The 20,461-nt window shown below is 40.9% G+C and overlaps 2 protein-coding genes across 2 annotated transcripts; both read right to left on the minus strand.

Moving 5' to 3' along the window:
- Window positions 1-3,422: 3,422 nt before the first annotated feature.
- On the minus strand, window positions 3,423-10,011 carry LOC103150236 (eosinophil peroxidase-like). The gene is given in 20 exon segments (XM_016680553.1): window positions 3,423-3,691; window positions 3,862-4,011; window positions 4,121-4,183; window positions 4,234-4,306; window positions 4,389-4,626; window positions 5,188-5,358; window positions 5,442-5,643; window positions 5,646-5,766; window positions 5,862-6,099; window positions 6,661-6,831; window positions 6,915-7,173; window positions 7,258-7,418; window positions 7,796-8,159; window positions 8,247-8,453; window positions 8,541-8,670; window positions 8,936-9,068; window positions 9,194-9,369; window positions 9,467-9,554; window positions 9,634-9,699; window positions 9,790-10,011. Coding segments are annotated over 19 exon segments (3,018 nt in total). The 5' UTR covers window positions 9,698-9,699; window positions 9,790-10,011; the 3' UTR covers window positions 3,423-3,682.
- Window positions 10,012-11,988: 1,977 nt separating this feature from the next.
- Window positions 11,989-19,037, minus strand: LOC103148513 (eosinophil peroxidase-like). The gene is made up of 16 exons (XM_007567323.2): window positions 18,945-19,037; window positions 18,793-18,858; window positions 18,622-18,709; window positions 18,332-18,507; window positions 18,089-18,221; window positions 17,668-17,797; window positions 16,891-17,097; window positions 16,440-16,803; window positions 15,673-15,833; window positions 15,329-15,587; window positions 15,075-15,245; window positions 14,082-14,319; window positions 13,779-13,999; window positions 13,644-13,681; window positions 13,348-13,542; window positions 11,989-13,184 (listed from the first exon to the last, which is right to left on the minus strand). Exons 2-16 carry the CDS (start codon window positions 18,854-18,856, stop codon window positions 13,149-13,151), a joined length of 2,481 nt encoding a protein of 826 aa, XP_007567385.1. The 5' UTR covers window positions 18,857-18,858; window positions 18,945-19,037; the 3' UTR covers window positions 11,989-13,148.
- Window positions 19,038-20,461: the final 1,424 nt, after the last annotated feature.

The raw sequence follows: 20,461 nt of genomic DNA on the forward strand, positions 1-20,461 counted from the left end.
TGGGTGTCTAATTCCAGTCCTAGAGGGTTGAAGTCCTGCCAGTCTTAAATGTGGCTTTGCTTCTACAATCCTGAACCAAATAATTAAATCAACAGAAGGGGCTCTCTGGAAATTCAGTGCACTCTGAGGTGGAAAATTAGCCGTTTGATTCAGATCCTGTTCACCATGACCAAAGCCTAGTCAAAGTCCAGAACTAAATCCAATTAAGATTGGAATTGTAAGACAAAAATTAAGGTTTTGCTTCTCGCTTCAGCTGAGCCCAGAAGACCTTGCTCAAACTTCAGTAGCTCTTTGAAAATGTATACCTTCTGCGTTTTTTTTTTGCAATGTTTTATCAATTTCAGCACATATAGGTTAAGCCCCCTTTGAAGTGAAACAGGACCACACACAGCCCTGAAACATCCGTGGCCCCTTCAGCTTCCTCTGATCTGCTTTACATGTGTTTCAAGCTTCGGTCTCAACATTCTGCTTCCTCTCTAACTCTGACCAGATTTACACTCCATCACTTCCTCCCAGTAGCTAATTTCTCCTCTCTCCATTCACATAAAGTTCAGCTGGAGCTCTATGACAAAAGCAGACAATCTAAATACTTTCTTGTGTGCTATGAATAACAGGTATCCATTACTGCAGACAAGCTGGGGGTTGAATAACACATAGACACACATACACTGTCTGGTGGACTACGTGGCAAACTGCATGCTTTCTTCAACCAAAAAGCTGTAGGCGGAGCACTTAATCATGACGCAGCCCAGCGAACTTTACATTGTGGGGTTATTCTTCCTCCTGTTGATCCCACATCCACAAAGAAGCAGGCACAGGCCCAGTTAATAACATATTCATAACAATAATAACAGTAAACGGCTAGTATAATTCATTCTGCTAAACATAAAAACTGAGTCTATGTTTCAATTCAGATTATCCATAATTAATTGTGGTTGGTATTCTGGAGTTATTTGCCTCTTGGGCAAAAAAAAATAATAAATAAATAATAATAATAATAATTGGCTTTTGTTCTACATATTAATTAGACACAAATTGACTTTAGAGACTATCTGGATAAAATTCAGATTTGTCTTTTTCGGCTTTTAGAATCCATAAACTCTTTAGGAATCAAATACCTTACAATCCCATCAAAACCTAGACTATGAACACACGTATCGCAATTTTTAAAACAGATTTTCATGTCAAAATCAGATTAGCTTCTTGTTCAATAACACCCATTACTCCCAGTGAGAAAGACTTTGCCTTCGCCTCTCTCTTGTGTAACTTTTGCATGTTTAAGCCCATGTCCACCTCTGTTTATACTGAACACACGACTGTCTTCTTCTCTTTGCAAACACATGCAGTCCAGGCAGTCTGGAAAATTAAAATTCACCCAGTTGCCAAATCTGGCTACTAAAGAAATTGGTCAGCTGAAGACAAAAGAAAGCATCACATTAGGTAATTTTTTTCTTCAGCTTATAAATAAAAGCGAGCATTTTGAAGCAATGCAAGCCTATTTTTTCATTTATTAATCTTTTCTTTTCTATTGTATAATGTAGGTTGAAGGATTCATTGTGTAACTGAAGTTTTTGAACATCAGTGAGGAGTTCAGTGATATTTTAAAATGTGGCAGAGGAACATTGGCTCCCTCTGTTGGTCACACTCTGATAACTTTGACTCCCACTTGAAAATAATTTCTTGCTGCAAATTAAAGCACCGGACCAATCAGAACGACTGAAGAAAAAGAGAAGATCATCCTATAAATTATAACATATAAGTAAAAAGAGTACTTCAGCTGAAGTATAAAGTAATCACATTATTTCTTCTTAACATTTTTTTTAAACTTTGGTTCAAATAGTCACGATTTAAATTTTTATACTTTACCTTGTATTGGTACTGTGTGTCAAACATATATTTTAAATTTTTCACTTAATATTTTTTAATACAATAATTTCACATTGACAAAAGAGCTGTATTTCTGAGGGAGAATGCAATTCAATATAAGACTACAGAATTGCAGTAAAACAAAAAATATTAGCAGACAAAACATAAAATATAACATTTTTAAGCTACCATGATTTGTATAGCATAGTCATAACTTAATACTGGTTAATCCAGTCAAAACTGACTCAGTGCTGATTTTTGTTTTAATGGACTATAAGCTATAACAGAGTTAAACAGATTCATTCAATAAAAACCCATGCTTATTTAGCTAAAACTAACAAAAATGTCTTATTATTACAATAAGTGAGGATACAGTTGTATGGTGTGTCTTTATCTGATCATCTGCTGCTGTGGCGAACCGATGTGAACAGATGCTGGAGGACCTTTGGGGCTGTGTGCCTGCACTGGATCACAGGGGAAATAAAAAAATGTGTCAGAAAGTTGAAAAAATGAAATGAGCAAAGTATTGTTTGCACATAATAATCAAAATTCCTATCGCCTCATAAAGTAACTAAATCTGAGCTGGGAAAAAATATACAAACTACTACAGAATCAACCACCTCATTGCTTAAAGGTTCTTCCACAGGATCCTGGAGGTCGACAAGGTCCAAGGGGTCATGGAGATCCTGTGCGTCCTGATTGTTCAGTTCATCTGTCTCAGCTGGTTTCTGTTTATGAAAAGGAAATAAATATCAAACATCTTTGGGTCTTAAACTATCCCAGCATTCTTTTGACAAAAAAATTAAATGATTTCAGCAATAAAGGTTACACTGACCTCTCCATCTTACAATCCTTAGTCATGGGTTAAAAATCCAATGAGCGTGGCAACCTTTATTAGCCCCAAACTGAGTAACTTTTTTATGTAATTTAGTGTGAAATTAAGCTGTTGCAATAAAAGATGGAATATATTTTGATGTTTTCTCTACATATTTTCAAAAAAATGTCCATTAATGTGCAAGGCAGTCAACTTTTAACATTTTCAGCTCCTTCGACTTTTAAAAATATAAGTTTTTACTTTAAAAATAAATTATCATTAAAAAAAAACTCATACAAAACAGTGATCGCTCAATTGCTTTATTGAATGCAATATTCAACATTAAATGTAAAACAACAAAGTTGCAGTAAAACAAAAATATGATCAGATAAATCATAACACAATATTTGAAGGTAAAAGATTTAATGCAAAACATGTTCATAAATTAATATTGGTTGATCCCATCAAAATTATCCTAATGTTGATTTTCTTTTTTGTAAAATAGACGCAGTTGTAACAGAGTCAAACACATTTGTTCAATTAAAACCCATTGGTATGAAGCCTAAAACTAACAAAATGCCTTATTATTACAATAAAGAGTAAAATGAGGATACAGTGGTATGGTGTGTTTTTATCTAGTCATCTGCTACTGCGAATGACTGTCGTAAACAAATTTAAAAGCCCACAAGTCACTGGTGTTTTCTAATGGGAGGTTCATCCTGGAAAGAAAGTGTTTCTGTCCCATAGAGAAGAACAAATGTCCTGAGACGAAGACGTTGACGGCCAGCTTGACAATTTCCTTTGTAATCCCAGCTTTCTGCTCCGATGGAAGAAGTGCAGAGTGAATGACTGAGGAATATAAACAGGTGTGTCTGAGTTCTGTGTTGGCTTGTTTTGTTTCTTTATGATGGAAACAAATGAGTCTCTCTGGGTATAGGCCGTCATCCCAGAACTGATGTTTGAATATTGGTGATCTTAGAGGGCATCTGGGGCTGAATGGTCTTACTGGATCTGAGGAGAAACATACATTTTATCAAAATGCTGAGAAGATGAAATGAGTAGAGTATTGCTTGCACATAATAATCAAAATTCATAAAGCAACCAAATCTGAGTTATGATAAAAAAAAAATATATATAAATGAACTGCTGTCTTTATGAATTTATTATTCAGAATCAACTACCTCATTGGTCTCAAGTTCCAGTGGATCTTGTGGATCCACAGGGTCCAGAGGATCCTGAAGGTCGGAAGGGTCCACAGGATCTACGGGATCCTGGAGATCCAGTGGGTCCTGCGGGTCCAGATTGTTCAGTTCATCTGTCTGGGTTGGGTTCTGTTTGTCAACAAGAAATAAACACCACACTAAGTGTTTGGATTTCAAAAGATCACATTATTCCTTTGACAATATGCGACATTATTTCAGTAATAAAGGTGAGACTGACCTCTCCGTCACTGGACCTCAAACAATCCTCAGGAAATCCTGAATCATCAAACATAATAANACGCTGAAAGCGTCACTGGGCACAGACGTGATGCCGGTGTTGTCACAGATGACTCTGGAGAGTGTAACAGCGAACAGAGCCTGCCTCTGCTGTGGCTTGAAAACACCGGGGTTCTGGTACCACAGCCTGAAAAATTACAGAACTTTGGTAAATTATTCCATTTGCTTTTGAGAAAAGAAATCAAACAATCCTACTCTGCTTTACTGACCTGTCACCCCCACGGATTTTCTGGAACTGAGTTCCAATGAGGCAGGCGAACAGAGGACCCACGCGGCCGCCAGGCACAAATGGCTCTGCGACTCCTCCAAGCCACACATCAATGTTGTCGGGGGTCCCATAGAGCTGCAGGAGATTACGAGCCAGGGTGGGATTCCTCAAAACCTGAGCCAGCTCTGCCTGGTTACGAGGCTGGGACAGACCACAGAACCTGCGCCAGGCATTGTAGCCTGAAGTGATAGAAATCATGAGGATGAGAAAGTGAGAAAACAAGAAATGTTTGTCCAATTAGGGCAACATTTTCATTCCATTTGTTGCATCCAATTTTATTTAGACTTTAATGTTTAATAACTTCCTGTGATTCATTTTTCAACACCTGTAAATACAACAATAGGTCATCAGCGTAGCATATGATGTTGTCTTTTAGGCTAGTCTGCAATTTATTACTTGACATTGTATCTGAGGCTTGCTGGTGATCACTAGGAGACACATTTTCTCATCAAGACTTAGATCAGTTGTCTCAAACTGCATTCCTCGAGAGTCAGAGTCCTGCATCTTTTTGATGTTTCTCTTCTCCTCCACACTTGAATTAAACATCCACAGAGCTCCAAAGAGCTGTGCTAATAAGCTAATATCGGAGCCAGGTGTACTGAAGCAGACAGATATACAAGGTGCAGGACTCCTGCAACTTGAGGATGGGCGTTTGAGACTACTGACTTGGGTCTTTGAGGTTTGGGTCAGAGATCATGTTCAGATTCCCAACTGCAGGGTGGAATAAGTAAATCACGTACCAGGCAGGCCATGATCACGACCCCTCTGCATGTTCAGAGCACCCAGGTCCAGAGCCAGGTGCTGGATGAATTCAAACAACCTCTCTCTCAGAGCATCCACCAGCATGTTGTCCTGAGTGCCCAGTTTAGCAGGGCGACCTAGCAGACCACGCAGCACAGGGTCGACTCCACCTGGAGAGTGAGAGCAAAAGAAATGAGGGCTTCGTCCTAAAACACAATGACAAGATGGCTGCAGTTATTTCTGTGGGGCATACCTTCAAAAATGACTCTCCAGGGGGTGAAGAAAGCCTTGAACAGGGGGACACTGGGGAACTGAGGGTGCTCTCTGTAGTTTGGATCCAGTCTGAACAAAGCTGGCTGGATGGCCAGGTGAGCGAAACGGTAAGCAGCTGTCGCAAACACATTGGCGATGCTAGGGTCAACATTAGGGTTGTAGCCAGGGTAACGTCCAANACGCTGAAAGCGTCACTGGGCACAGACGTGATGCCGGTGTTGTCACAGATGACTCTGGAGAGTGTAACAGCGAACAGAGCCTGCCTCTGCTGTGGCGTGAAAACACCGGGGTTCTGGTACCACAGCCTGAAAAATTACAGAACTTTGGTAAATTATTCCATTCAAATCTACGATTTGCTTTTGAGAAAAGAAATCAAACAGTCCTACTCTGCTTTACTGACCTGTCACCCCCACGGATTTTCTGGAACTGAGTTCCAATGAGGCAGGCGAACAGAGGACCCACGCGGCCGCCAGGCACAAATGGCTCTGCGACTCCTCCAAGCCACACGTCGATGTTTTCGGGGGTCCCGTAGAGCTCCAGCAGCTTCTGAGCCAGGGTGGGATTCCTCAAAACCTGAGCCAGCTCTGCCTGGTTACGAGGCTGGGACAGACCACAGAACCTGCGCCAGGCATTGTAGCCTGAAGTGATAGAAATCATGAGGATGAGAAAGTGAGAAAACAAGAAATGTTTGTCCAATTAGGGCAACATTTTCATTCCATTTGTTGCATCCAATTTTATTTAGACTTTAATGTTTAATAACTTCCTGTGATTCATTTTTCAACACCTGTAAATACAACAATAGGTCATCAGCGTAGCATATGATGTTGTCTTTTAGGCTAGTCTGCAATTTATTACTTGACATTGTATCTGAGGCTTGCTGGTGATCACTAGGAGACACATTTTCTCATCAAGACTTAGATCAGTTGTCTCAAACTGCATTCCTCGAGAGTCAGAGTCCTGCATCTTTTTGATGTTTCTCTTCTCCTCCACACTTGAATTAAACATCCACAGAGCTCCAAAGAGCTGTGCTAATAAGCTAATATCGGAGCCAGGTGTACTGAAGCAGACAGATATACAAGGTGCAGGACTCCTGCAACTTGAGGATGGGCGTTTGAGACTACTGACTTGGGTCTTTGAGGTTTGGGTCAGAGATCATGTTCAGATTCCCAACTGCAGGGTGGAATAAGTAAATCACGTACCAGGCAGGCCATGATCACGACCCCTCTGCATGTTCAGAGCACCCAGGTCCAGAGCCAGGTGCTGGATGAATTCAAACAACCTCTCTCTCAGAGCATCCACCAGCATGTTGTCCTGAGTGCCCAGTTTAGCAGGGCGACCTAGCAGACCACGCAGCACAGGGTCGACTCCACCTGGAGAGTGAGAGCAAAAGAAATGAGGGCTTCGTCCTAAAACACAATGACAAGATGGCTGCAGTTATTTCTGTGGGGCATACCTTCAAAAATGACTCTCCAGGGGGTGAAGAAAGCCTTGAACAGGGGGACACTGGGGAACTGAGGGTGCTCTCTGTAGTTTGGATCCAGTCTGAACACAGGTGGCTGGATGGCCAGGTGAGCGAAACGGTAAGCAGCTGTCGCAAACACATTGGCGATGCTAGGGTCAACATTAGGGTTGTAGCCAGGGTAACGTCCAATATGTCTACGCATTGCATCAGGACCCAAAATGTGAGGAAGATAATCCCTGAAGACAAAAATCTGATACACAAAACCAGCATTTGAGTGAACAGCACAGGCTTTGAAGAAAATGAGACTCCTTGCTGACTCTTTGAGGTTGTTTACCTGGGTGTAAGCACCCATGATCTTGCGGGCCTCTTGGTAGAGAGTCTCACTGTCCCAGTGTGGATTCAGCCTCTTCAGCTGACGAGCCAAACGGTTGTGTTCACGCACAAACAGGGTGTGGATAGAGGTCAGGGCGATGTTCTCATCCACGCGGCCATCACCTGTAGAGAAATACACCAACAGCTCAATTCCTGCTGACATTTTTACTTTTAGAGGAACCTAAAAATGACAAATTACTGTAATACTGAAATATAGACTTGCAGGGTTAGCTCATTAGCAAACCCTATGTTTCACAACTTGTGTTGTTGCTGAATTTTGTTTCAGTTTGTTCTGTTCTTATTGAAGACTGACTACATAGACTAAGTATTTGAGCAATATTATTTTTTTTATGTTTAAAGGATCAAGCAACATAGTGATTGCTTGATCCTTTAAAAAATTACACTGTTTTGAGACTTGTCCTTTTGTTATTATTTTTTTTGTCAGTGAAAGATTATGTATTCAACTGTTTATCTCAATTTCTCCTTAGAAATTCACAAACCTGCAATAAAACAGGGCACCTCCTTGGCATTGGCATCGTTGGTGACTCTTCTGCGGGTGGCGCACATTTGCACCTGCAGGGAGTGGAAGGGCAGCAGCTCGCGCCCGTTGTCCCTGAATTCGGTGTTGACGCGCAGCAGGCCGGAATCACTGGTGAGATCACGAAGGTTCAGGGCAAGCTTCTCATCTGAGCCATAGACTTGCCCCAGATCCAGAAAGGCCGTCAGTGAATTGATCTGCTCCCTCTTGTTGGGTTCTCCACCAAAATTAAATGCAGAGTAACCCGTTCCACAGGCAGGAGCAGATCTAAAGGCTGGGATGCAGCTATCTGGACGGGAGGGAATCCGGGGGTCTCCAGGAGGGATCTGATCGTTAGAAAAGCAAGAGATTTAAGTAAAACAACAGAAAGGTGAAACAAAATTAAACAATTTGGTTTGAGCTTTGACACCAACCGGGATAGGGATGCATGGCTCACTGTGCTCGCAACTTTCATCGCAGTTCAGCCCATTGCTAAAGGAGCGGATACTTGGTGAAAATGGTGTGAAGGAGAGGTCATGGTCATTCCACTGGCCAAAAAAGGTCACCATGTGAGCGTACTCTGTGTCATTGACAACGCCTGCATCTGTTGTGCTCAAGATGCTATTGGACACCTGCCGCACCTAAAAGTAGAGAGAAAAACATTTAATGTTACACTTGAGACAAATATTTGGCTAAATAAGTCTGGATTTTGGAAACTAAGTTGTTACCAATGGGAGCAAGAAATTGTTGAATCTGCGATTTAAGTCCCATCCTTTTGGTTGGGAAATGTCATCATCGTACTCAGAGGGCAACCAGCGGGTGAATGGGGTGTTGGAGGCACCCAGGCGAGGGTTGTTTCTGTAAAAGAAATGTGGAAGGTTCGAGGTTCAGAAATTCAACAGAAGTGAACACACCGTTTGTGGTGAATGGCCTAAGAAGTTAGAATGCATTTCACAAGTACTTCTCTAGAGGGTAAATTAAAAAAGGAACTTCTAAAAACGATTCTTTGCACCAATAAACCCCAAATTTATTCCTAAGACCAAGTTGACAAGATAGCTGATCAATCATTTCTATAAAACTAGACTAAAAAAAAAAAAAATAATTCTTTATCATAAAAACTTACAAGTTGTTGCAGACGCTGGTGATTGTGCGATACTTGTTGATATTTGGTGTGTTGTGACATGGTGGATTCCTGATTCGAGCTTCACATCCAGTAATCCGGGCAAGTTCTCTCAAATCTTGTTCCGTGAGTAAATCTGAAATGTATAGTTCAATGATCCATGTGTCCTTATTGGCTTTTAAGTATCATTAGATTATTATTTAGAAGCACAAGACTTTCAACCAGAAGAGGAAAAAAAAATCAGCTTTGACTGAGCCTGACCTGTTGCATTGAGGGAGCGCTTGTGCACACGATGTACTTTCTCTTGGACCAAACGGAGAGTCTGTGCCATGTAGTCAGCAGAGCGCACAGCTGAACGAGTGTCACCGCGAGGCTGCTTCAGGAGGCGAAGAGCATCATGAGGCTTCACCACATCCCTGCGGACCCGTCTGAGGCTCCTGCAGGAGAGAGAATGGAAATATCTCTCAGTTTTAACAAGAAATCCAGAGCTCCGCAGTTCAGAAAACTGCTCATCACTCAAGATGATGAACTCACTCTTCTCTGGAGTACGTATATGCATCGTCTACTATTTTCTTTGCTTCTTCAAAGCATTTCTGAAGAAAAGGACTGCCGAGTCTTTCACCTGAAAAATAAGAACAGCTTAAACATCATGCATTTACAAAGCAAATATGCAAAAAAATATTATGTCAGGAGATATTTACCTGTAGGCTTGGATTGACTGGGCACCAGGCAGAGGCCCAGGATAAGAAGTACAGAGAGAAGCATCTCTAAAACAAAACATCAAACAAACATTAACTGGTTAAAAATACAATAAATTGAAAACCTTTTCCTCTGTGGATTAAAATAATTTTTTCTACCTTTGTCTGTGAAGGCTTCTGTGGCGTTCTAAGATGCTCTTTGAGATCTGGAGGTTCGGATGCTGTGTTCAACTCTCTGGCCCTCCTTATATTCAGTCGACTGACCCAACGCCTCGCCTCCTTTACGGGATGAGCAGGTGCGGCTATTTTCAGGAAATGCAGTTCCTTCTTCCTTATCAAAGTCCTGCAGGAAACACTGCTTTCAGCTAATCAGCTTCTGGTCAACTGATATGACTAATGGTCTACTTTAGAAACCTAAAAACAACAATACAATAAGTTCTGCTGGATGGGTTGGCCAGAAAGCAGCACAAACATAGCAACACTGACATGAGGATAAAACGTTTAAATAACTTTGATCAAAACTCACTTTGCAATGTAATTTTTCAAAGATAATTTGATGAAGGTAAAGGAGTAACAAAAAAAATCCAGCCAAACACTGAAATGAAATGACGTGATATAGATTTGTTTGGTTTCAAATAATTTTCCTTGAGTTATACTTTGGTAAACTAAATAACAACAAGCAAGTTTAACTTTAGCATTTGTACTTTTTCTAAAGTAGTTAAAGCTAAACTATCACTCCAACATAGAAATTTCCTCAACTTAAACATTTTTGACAGCTATTAATTTTCACCTTCCTAATATAGCCTAATATTAATGATATAACCCAAAATAAACATATTAGCATTATACTGTTTTCTGCTTGAACCACAAATGAGAATTAAAGTGGAATGAACCAACATCTTGAGTTAGATTCATATCAAAATGTTTAATCTAGTTTTGTAAACTTTTATTATGATATAAATGAAATAAATGACAAAGGAAAAGAGGGACACTTGCTTTTGAAAAAAGCTTTTCTTCAGAATACTTTACTGATGGTTCAGGAGTTTCAGCCTTTAGTAGAACAACATGTAAACTACAGATAAGAAAAATAAAATAAAAAGCAGAAACCGTTTAGCCTTTACCAAATGAAGACAAGAAATCTAAATAATATGGACATTCAAAGAATCATTTTTTTTTATTTAGCATTTAATAGAAGAAAAAAAAAATCCAGAATATTTTCATTTGAAAACAATGCTGTAATGACTGACAATGTGAGTCACAGAGGTAAAGAAATAAAAAAGCAATCCTGCATTTGTGCAAGACAAGGAAGTGGAGCAGTAAATGTAAAGTTAATCATTATGTTTCTTTGAAAAGCACCTTAACTGTGTGTATTTTATGCCTTTTCTGCACATACAATGGGTTTTTCATGCTGTTGTCAAACAAGCTGAAGTTCCTCGATCTTGACTGTCATGAGATTAAGTGAGTAACTGATTATTACTTCAACAGTGTCTTCACACGTTTTCCTAAAAAGTGGGTCAATCAAACAACTGCAACTAATTCAGAGAGTTGACTAAATCTCACTAAAACCAGGAAGTTAGAGCACATCACCTCAGTTCTAATGTCCAGCTGAATGCACTGCACGATTTGCAGTGAGAGAAGCTGCAAAGCTAATGGCCTTTTCTCACCTGGAGGAAGAGTGCCGAGTCTTGGAGAAGGATACCTGTGTGGATGACATCCTTACCTTTCACAAGAGCATTCCACAACGTTACACAGGTCAGCCTGTGTCCAGTTTGAGTGAAAGGCACTGAGGTAAACTTCAACTGTGGCAGCGTGTGTGGCGCATGGCCCCAATAAATGTGACTAGTCCATGCTCCCGGCTTTGTCTGTTAAATGCATCAACTATGAACCCATCTATAAGGAATAATTGACTCTAAAGGTATGTGCCGGAGTCCATGACTACACCTAAATTTCGGGCCTGATCACTAGTTTCCAGCTGAAGCAGCTGAAGCTGTATGTCGACTCCAGGTTGTAACTTCAGTTTTGTTTCTGAAAAGCTGAAGACGGTTATGGCACATCCACACATTTATCTTCTCAGATGTGATTTTGCTAGACACATTTTCCTTCCTTTTTATATCCAGCTTTAAGAGTGAAATTTTCTTTCTTTCTTTTTCTTTCAAATTTGCAGTGTGAGATTATGCTACTGCAATAAACGATACACTTATTTGTATGTTTTGACCACAACTTTGCAAGACGTGTCATTAAGTGTATTCCACATTTATAGAGTCTCATTTTTTTATGTTTTGCAGCTTACTTTCCTTACTTTAAAAACAGTAGCTTTAAATTGGCAACAAATCAGTAATAAAAAATTAATAAAATCAGTGATTCCTCAATTGCTTTATTGAATGCAACATTCAATACAAGACAACAAAGTTGCAGCAAACCAAAATATTAGCAAACAAAGCAGAACTTAACATTTCAAGGTACAAGTTATTAGTGCACAACATGTTCACAATTTAATAGTCAAACTTGGCCAAATGCTAATTTTTGGTTTAACAGACTGTAAGTTGTAACAGAGTTAAACACATTCCTTCAATTTAAACCCATGGAACGGATATCCTTCTGAGTTTTAGCATAAAACTCACAATTTAATTACAATAAAGTGTAAAATGAGGATACAGTGGTATGGTGTGTCTTTATCTGGTCATGTGCTGCTGTGAATGACTGACGGGAACAGTGACAGGTCACTGGTGTTTTTAATGGGAAGTTCATCCTGGAGAGGGTAAGCTAATTTTATTTATATAGCACATTTTCAGCAACAAGGCAGTTCAAAATGCTTTACATGAATTAGAAGGAAATGCAAAGAAAACAAGAAAACCAAAGACAAAAGTTAGAGTACAAAACTAAATATTGGTTCCCCATGTTTAATAACAAGAAGTAGATCACAATCTATAAAGTAATAGATCTGGATCTTAAGTTTGTTTCTCAATGTTTGATTTTATTAGTTAGCTAAATGTTGGGTCTCCATGTTTGATTCTAGTTCTGGGTAAACTAACAGGAGTTTCTCTAGATCTTGCTCTGATATTAAAAGTAAAAAGCTAAATGTTGGTCTAAAGTAATAAGTACTCCACATTCTTGTTCAGGGCTGCTATTAGTAAGTATGCAAAGCTAAATGTTGGTTGGTTCTGCTATTAGTAACTGTTAAACTAAATGTTGATTCCAGTAGTCCTAGGTTGCTAAGTAGTTGCTAGCTCTAGATTTGAAAGCATAAAGCTAAATGTTGGTCTAAAATAATGAGGACTCCACAGGGTGTGTTTATGTCCCATAGTGAAGAACAAATGTCCTGATAAGAAGATGTTGATGGCCAGCCTGACAATTTCGATCGTATTCCCAGCTTTCTGTTCCAATGGAAGAAGTGCAGAGTGAATGACTGAAGAATATAAACAGGTGTGTCCGAGTTCTGTGTTGGCTTGTTTTGTTTCTTTATGATGGGTATAGGCCGTCATCCCAAAAGAGAAACTGATGTTTGAATATCGGTGATCTTAGAGGACATCTGGGGCTGATTGGTCTTCAAGGATCTGAAGAGAAACATACATTTTGTCAAATGCTGAGAAGATGAAATGAGTAGAGTATTGCTTGCACATAATAATCAAAATTCATAAAGCAACCAAATCTGAGCAATGACAAAAAATATACAAATGAACTGCAGACTTTATGAAATTACTACTCAGAATCAACTACTTCATTGGTCTCAAATTTCAGTGAAACATCTGGATCTTGCAGATCCAGAGGTTCCTGGAGGTCCAGAGGTTCCTGGAGGTCCAGAGGTTCCTGGAGGTCCAGAGGACCATGAACATTTACAGGGTCCACAGGGTCTAAGGCGTCCTGGAGATCCAGAGGGTCCAGATTGTTCAGTTCATCGGTCTGGGTTGGGTTCTGTTCATCACAAGGATCAAAATAAGTCTTCAGATTTTAAATATCCTAGATTTCTTTTGACAAAAGAGTGCCATGATTTCAGTAATAAAGGTTAAAATGACCTCTCCGTCACTGGACTCTAAACAACCAGCAGAGGATCCTGTAATATCAAACACATCAAACATTTTATACACAATTACAAAAGAGAACGCTACACTAGGTAAGCTGACTGGTCCTTAGGATGAAAAAGCTCTCACCGGAGTCACAGAGCATGGAGGTTGTCTCCCTCCATGCTAAAAGATTCAGGCGTGGCAGAGTGGAGCACTGCACCAGACGGTTCCTATTTGAGACGACGCTGAAAGCGTCTCTGGGCACAGACGTGATGCCGGTGTTGTCACAGATGATTCTGGAGAGTGTAACAGCAGACAGAGCCTGCCTCTGCTGTGGCGTGAAAACACCGGGCTTCTCGTGCCACAGTCTGAAATATTCCAGAATGTTAGAAAATCACTCCATTTGATTTATTTTTGTACTCTTCATTAGTCCCATTCTGCTTTACTGACCTGTCACCCTGACGAATCCTCTGGAACTGAGTTGCAATGAGGCAGGCGAACAGAGGACCCACGCGGCCGCCAGGCACAAATGGCTCTGCGACTCCTCCAAGCCACACATCAATGTTGTCGGGGGTCCCATAGAGCTGCAGGAGATTACGAGCCAGGGTGGGATTCCTCAAAACTTGAGCTAGCTCTGCCTGGTTACGAGGCTGGGACAGACCACAGAACCTGCGCCAGGCATTGTAGCCTGAAGTGATAGAAATCATGAGGATGAGAAAGTTGAGGGATGGAGACAACAAGTAATGATTGCCCAAATAAAACTACCATATTTTCCGCACTATAAGGCGCACCGGATTATAAGGTGCATAGAATAGATGTTGCAGGAGAGGCTGGAGTTACATTATGCATCCACTAGATGGAGCTGCACTAAAGTGAATATCAACAAAACAGTCCGACTCCGGTAGGCGAGGAGAGCCTTCCGCGACTGGGCTGGGGCGTGGCCGGACGATGGTGACCCTTCTCTGTTCGTGCTCAGCATGTTCGTGGAGAACGTGGTGCTAAAGGACCTGCAGACGACCTGATTCTACACGTCAGTCAAACTTTATTAATAGATTACAAACCAGCATTCTGACAACTGTCCCAGCATGCACCATGCGCTTCTTCTTCTACAGGCGAAAATGAAGTCGGCGGCTGCTTACTGTAATTGCTAGACCTGTTGTGGCTCAATATTGGTCCATATATAAAGTACACCGGATTATAAGGAGCACTGTCGGCTTTTGAGGAAATTGAAGGTTTTTAGGTGCGCCTTATAGTGCGTAAAATACGGTATATGTTAATTTGAGATATTAGTGGCATGATCTGTGTTATTCTGAAATCAGTACATATGACTAAAAATGAAGTGGAGAGTCTCACAAAGTTGCTCAAAGACTTAGATCTCTGAAGATTGAGTCAGAGATCAGGTTCAGATTCCTAGTTTTTGGATGTAATAAATAAATCATGTACCAGGCAGGCCATGATCCCGACTCCTCTGCATGTTCAGAGCACCCAGGTCCAGAGCCAGGTGCATTACAAACTGGAACAACCTATCTCTCACAGCATTCACCATCATGTGATCCTGGGTGTTCAATTTAGCAGGGCTACCTATCAGACCACGCAGCAAAGGGTCGATTCCACCTGGAGAGTGAGAGCAAAAGAAATGAGGGCTTCAACCTAAAGCACAATGACAAGATGGCTGCAGTTATTTCTGTGGGGCATACCTTCAAAAATGACTCTCCAGGGGGTGAAGAAAGCCTTGAACAGGGGGACACTGGGGAACTGAGGGTGCTCTCTGTAGTTTGGAGCCAGTCGGAACACAAGTGGCTGGATGGCCAGGTGAGCGAAACGGTAAGCAGCTGTCGCAAACACATTGGCGATGCTAGGGTCAACATTAGGGTTGTAGCCAGGGTAACGTCCAAGCTGTCTGCGCATTGCATCAGGACCCACAATGTGAGGAAGATAATCCCTGAAGACAAAAGTCTAATACACAAAAACCAGCATTTGAGTGAACAGCACAGGCTTTGAAGAAAATGAGACTCCTTGCTGACTCTTTGAGGTTGTTTACCTGGGTGTAAGCACCCATGATTTTGCGGGCCTCTTGGTAGAGAGTCTCACTGTCCCATTGTGGATTCAGCCTCTTCAGCTGACGAGCCAAACGGTTGTGTTCACGCACAAACAGGGTGTGGATAGAGGTCAGGGCGATGTTCTCATCCACGCGGCCATCACCTGCAGAGAAATACACCAACAGCTCAATTCCTGCTGACATTTTTACTTTTGGAGCCACCTTAAGAATATGACATGAGCTCCATCCAACCATTATCCAACACACTTATCCCTAGTGGTGTCGCAAGTGGTGATGAGTGCCTATTTCGACAACGGATGAGACACAGGTCCGCCCTTTGATGGACAGGTTGCCAGTCCATCAAAGGGCATCACAGAGTGAAATAGGACAAATAATCATGCACACACACACATCCACACCTACGGAGAGTTTAGAGAGAGACCAATTAACCTGATTAGTCATGTTTTTGGACTGTGGGAGGAAGCCAGAGTGTCCAGAGAGAACCTACTCATGCATAGTGAGGACATGCAGAAAGATCCCGGGCTGGGAATCGAACCCGGGACCTTCTTCCTACAAGGCAACAGTGCTACTAACTCTCCCACTCCCATGACATGAGCTGAAAATGACAATTTGTCGATCAGTCGTTTATTAATATTGAACATTGGCGATAACTGGATCTTGAAATATCCAGTAGCTGGGTTTGCTTTCAAAGCAAGTATTATAATTTTTATTCAATCATTCAACTCAATTTCGCTTAGAAACTCACAAACCTGCAATAAAACAGGGCACCTCCCTGGCGTTGGTATTGTTGGTGACTCTTCTGCGGGTGGCACACATTTGCACCTGCAGGGAGTGGAAGGGCAGCAGCTCGCGCCCGTTGTCCCTGAATTCGGTGTTGACGCGCAGCAGGCCGGAATCACTGGTGAGATCACGAAGGTTCAGGGCAAGCTTCTCATCTGAGCCATAGACTTGCCCCAGATCCAGAAAGGCCGTCAGTGAATTGATCTGCTCCCTCTTGTTGGGTTCTCCACCAAAATTAAATGCAGAGTAACCCGTTCCACAGGTAGGAGCAGATCTAAAGGCTGGGATGCAGCTATCTGGACGGGAGGGAAGGCGGGGGTCTCCAGGAGGGATCTGATCGTTAGAAAAGCAAGAGTTTTAAGTAAAACAACAGAAAGGTGAAACAAAATTAAACAAATTGGTTTGAGCTTTGACACCAACCGGGATAGGGATGCATGGCTCACTGTGCTCGCAACTTTCATCACAGTTCAGCCCATTGCTAAAGGAGCGGATACTTGGTGAAAATGGTGTGAAGGAGAGGTCATGGTCATTCCACTGGCCAAAAAAGGTCACCATGTGAGCGTACTCTGTGTCATTGACAACGCCTGCATCTGTTGTGCTCAAGATGCTATTGGACACCTGCCGCACCTAAAAGTAGAGAGAAAATGATATACTCTATTTTTGGACTACTTTTTCCCCACGCTTTAAACCACGCAGCTTATAGCCCGATGCGGCTTTTCTGTGTATTTTTCTTCAACCACCAGAGGGCTCTTTAGCAGGAAGGGAATCATTGGAAGTCAAAATTGGAAATCAAAGAAGAAAGTACTAATTTTAATTTGGAACAAGCACATGGAGCAGCAGGCACATCGGAGAAATGTTTTCAAACTCATAGCCCTCACCATGGAAACAACATGAAGAAGTTCATATGATGCAGCTTTTAAGTAGAAGGTTATCGATCTGGCAGTACAGTGTGGAAATAGAGCCGCTGTACATAAACTCAGCGTGAGCCAATCCATGGTAGGAGACGCAAGGCTGCGTCCTTAATAAGACGCTGGCGGAGATACCAGCGGCTTAAATATATGTACGCTTCCAGGATTTTTTTATTTTTATTTTTTTTAACTTTGTAGGTGCGCTATATAGTCGGGAAAATACGGTAATTTAAAACTTGAGACAAATATTTGGTTAAATAAGTCTGGATTTTGGAAACTAAGTTGGTACCAATGGGAGCAAGAAGTTGTTGAATCTGCGGGTTCTGTTCCATCCTTTTGGTTGGGAGATGCCATCATCGTACTCAGAGGGCAACCAGCGGGTGAATGGGGTGTTGGAGGCACCCAGGCGAGGGTTGTTTCTGTAAAAGAAATGTGGAAGGCTGATGTTTAGAAATCAAACTTTTGAAATCCCACAGAAGTGAACACATCTTTTGTGGTTCATGGCCTAAGATGTCTGAGTGGATCTCACAAGTACTTCTTTAGAGGTAAGTTTCAATTTTTTGGTATAAAAATGGAACTTCTAAAAATTATGGTTTGCACCAATAAACCCTATATTCGTTTCTAAGAGCAAGTTCTTAAGATAGATGATCAATTGATCCTACAAAACTGTTTTAAATTCAATAAAATCTTAATTGTGATCTAAAACTTACAAGTTGTTGCAGACGCTGGTGATTGTGCGATACTTGTTGATATTTGGTGTGTTGCGACATGGTGGATTCCTGATTCGAGCTTCACATCCAGTAATCCGGGCAAGTTCTCTCAAATCTTGTTCCGTGAGTAAATCTGAAAGGTGGAGTCCAGAGAGCTGTGTGTCCTTACAGGTTTTAAGATGTAATCAGATTGTTAAAAGTACCAGATATGGAAAAAAAAAATCAGCTTTGACTGAGCCTGACCTGTTGCATTGAGGGAGCGCTTGTGCACACGATGTACTTTCTCTTGGACCAAACGGAGAGTCTGTGCCATGTAGTCAGCAGAGCGCACAGCTGAACGAGTGTCACCGCGAGGCTGCTTCAGGAGGTGAAGAGCATCACGAGGCTGCACCTCATCCTTGCGGACCCGTCTGAGGCTCCTGCAGGAGAGAGAATGGAAATATTTCTCAGTTTTAACAAGAAATCCAGAGCTCCGCAGTTCAGACATTCAGAAACTATCCTTCACTCAAGATATGAAAGCATTATGAACTCACTCTTCTCTTGAGTATTTGTATGCGTCGTCTACTATTTTCTTCGCTTCTTCGAAGCATTTATGAAGAAAAGGACTGCCAAGTCTTTCCTCTGGAAAACAGGAAGAGCAATTTAAACATAATGCCTTTAAAAAGCAAACATGTATGAAAATATATATCTCAGGAGAAATTTACCCATAGGTTTGGATTGACTGGGCACCAGGCAGAGGCCCAGCACAAGGAGGACAGAGAGAAGCATCTCTGAAGCAAAGCATCAAACAAACAACTGGTTAAAAATACACTGAATCAAAAACATTTTCCTCTATGGATTAAAAGAAAATTTTTACCTCTGTCTGTGAAGGCTTCTGTGGCGTTCCAAGATGTAATTTGATGTCCGGAGGTAGTGATGCTATGTTCAGATATCTTTCCCTTCTTATATTCGGTGAATTGGCCCAACGCCTCGCCTCCTTTAGAGGATCAGCAGGTGTGGCTACTGTCGCTTTCTTGTTCTTTGTCAAAGTACTGTAGGAAACACTGCTTTTACCTCATCAACTACAGATTCTGGTTAACTTATAAGACTTATTTAGGACCTATTAATGCACCGATTGCAGTTTTCTGGTAGATTGCGATTACCGATATTTAAAAAGCTTGACCGGCCGATTCCGATTTTGGCCGATACCAATGCTTTTTGTCTGAAATGTCGAGTTGGCAATAGTGGGGTGACCATTGTTAACTGGAAATGTGCAGACATGATCTGGTCGGTGGGTCTGTCTGTCATATTTCTCTCACAGCAGAGCAAAAGGGGACAGTAGTTGGTTTTTAGACCTTTGTTGAGGTAGATAAGATTGTCCGATCTCAAAAAATTAAGGAAATTGGTGCCAATAGATCAGTTGGTTGCACCCCTATTATAAACAGTTGTATGACAATTTGGGTGTGTTGGTCAGAGATCTGAAAAGCACAAACATGTTAACACTGACATGTGTGGATAACATTTTTTAATAAAAAGTCACGTTTGTAACAGCTATTCATGATACAACACAATATTAAAAAAATATCCAGAATGTTTTCATTTTCATTCAGTATTGAATTAAAATGTGTATCACAGAGATGAGTTAATAGGAAACATGGCATTTGTTCAAGTTGAGTAATGAGGAAGAGTGAAAATAAATGTACAGTCAAACATAATGTTTTCTTAAAAAGCACTTTAAGTGTGTGTGTGTTTTGGATGGAGATGCCCCTTCTGCACATAAAATGGCTTTCTTTTTTCTGTTGCCATGGCGCACTGTGATAAAGTTTAACACAAAACAAGCCAAAGTCCTTCAGCTTTGACTGCCATGAAGTAAGTGAACAATAAATGAAATATGAAGGTCAATCATTAAATATTTGATGTAATCAGAAGGTAAATAATAGAACTAAAGAGTTCTTGAATATTTTTAAGCTCACTCATTTGACTGCATATTTTGAATTTTGGCATCGTAAATTTGAGAAATACAAACGTGGACAATTTTTGTAAAAAGAATAAACAGTAATGCGACAGTAACTCAAGGCAGCAATGGCTCAGAGAGCAAATAAAGTTTTTTGGTAGTTATTTTGTCAGTGACTCCAAAGAGAAACAAGATAGAATAGAAGCTTAACTATGTATTTGTCTATAGAGACAAAGAGATAACATAAAGTAGATGACGGCCGTAGCTCCATCAACCACAGAAAAATAAGACAGTCACAGAAATGTTGAGCTAAAGTACAGTCTGTGGTGAAAAATAACAAGTATACAAAATTCAGGAATTTAAAATTTAAAAATATCAGCTGAGAAAAGTCTAAACCTCACTAAAGTGCCATTTTGGCCAACGTGACCCAAATTTGACAA

This window comes from Poecilia formosa, unplaced genomic scaffold (assembly GCF_000485575.1).
Source record: "Poecilia formosa unplaced genomic scaffold, Poecilia_formosa-5.1.2 Scaffold6, whole genome shotgun sequence".
Classification (NCBI taxonomy): domain Eukaryota; kingdom Metazoa; phylum Chordata; class Actinopteri; order Cyprinodontiformes; family Poeciliidae; genus Poecilia; species Poecilia formosa.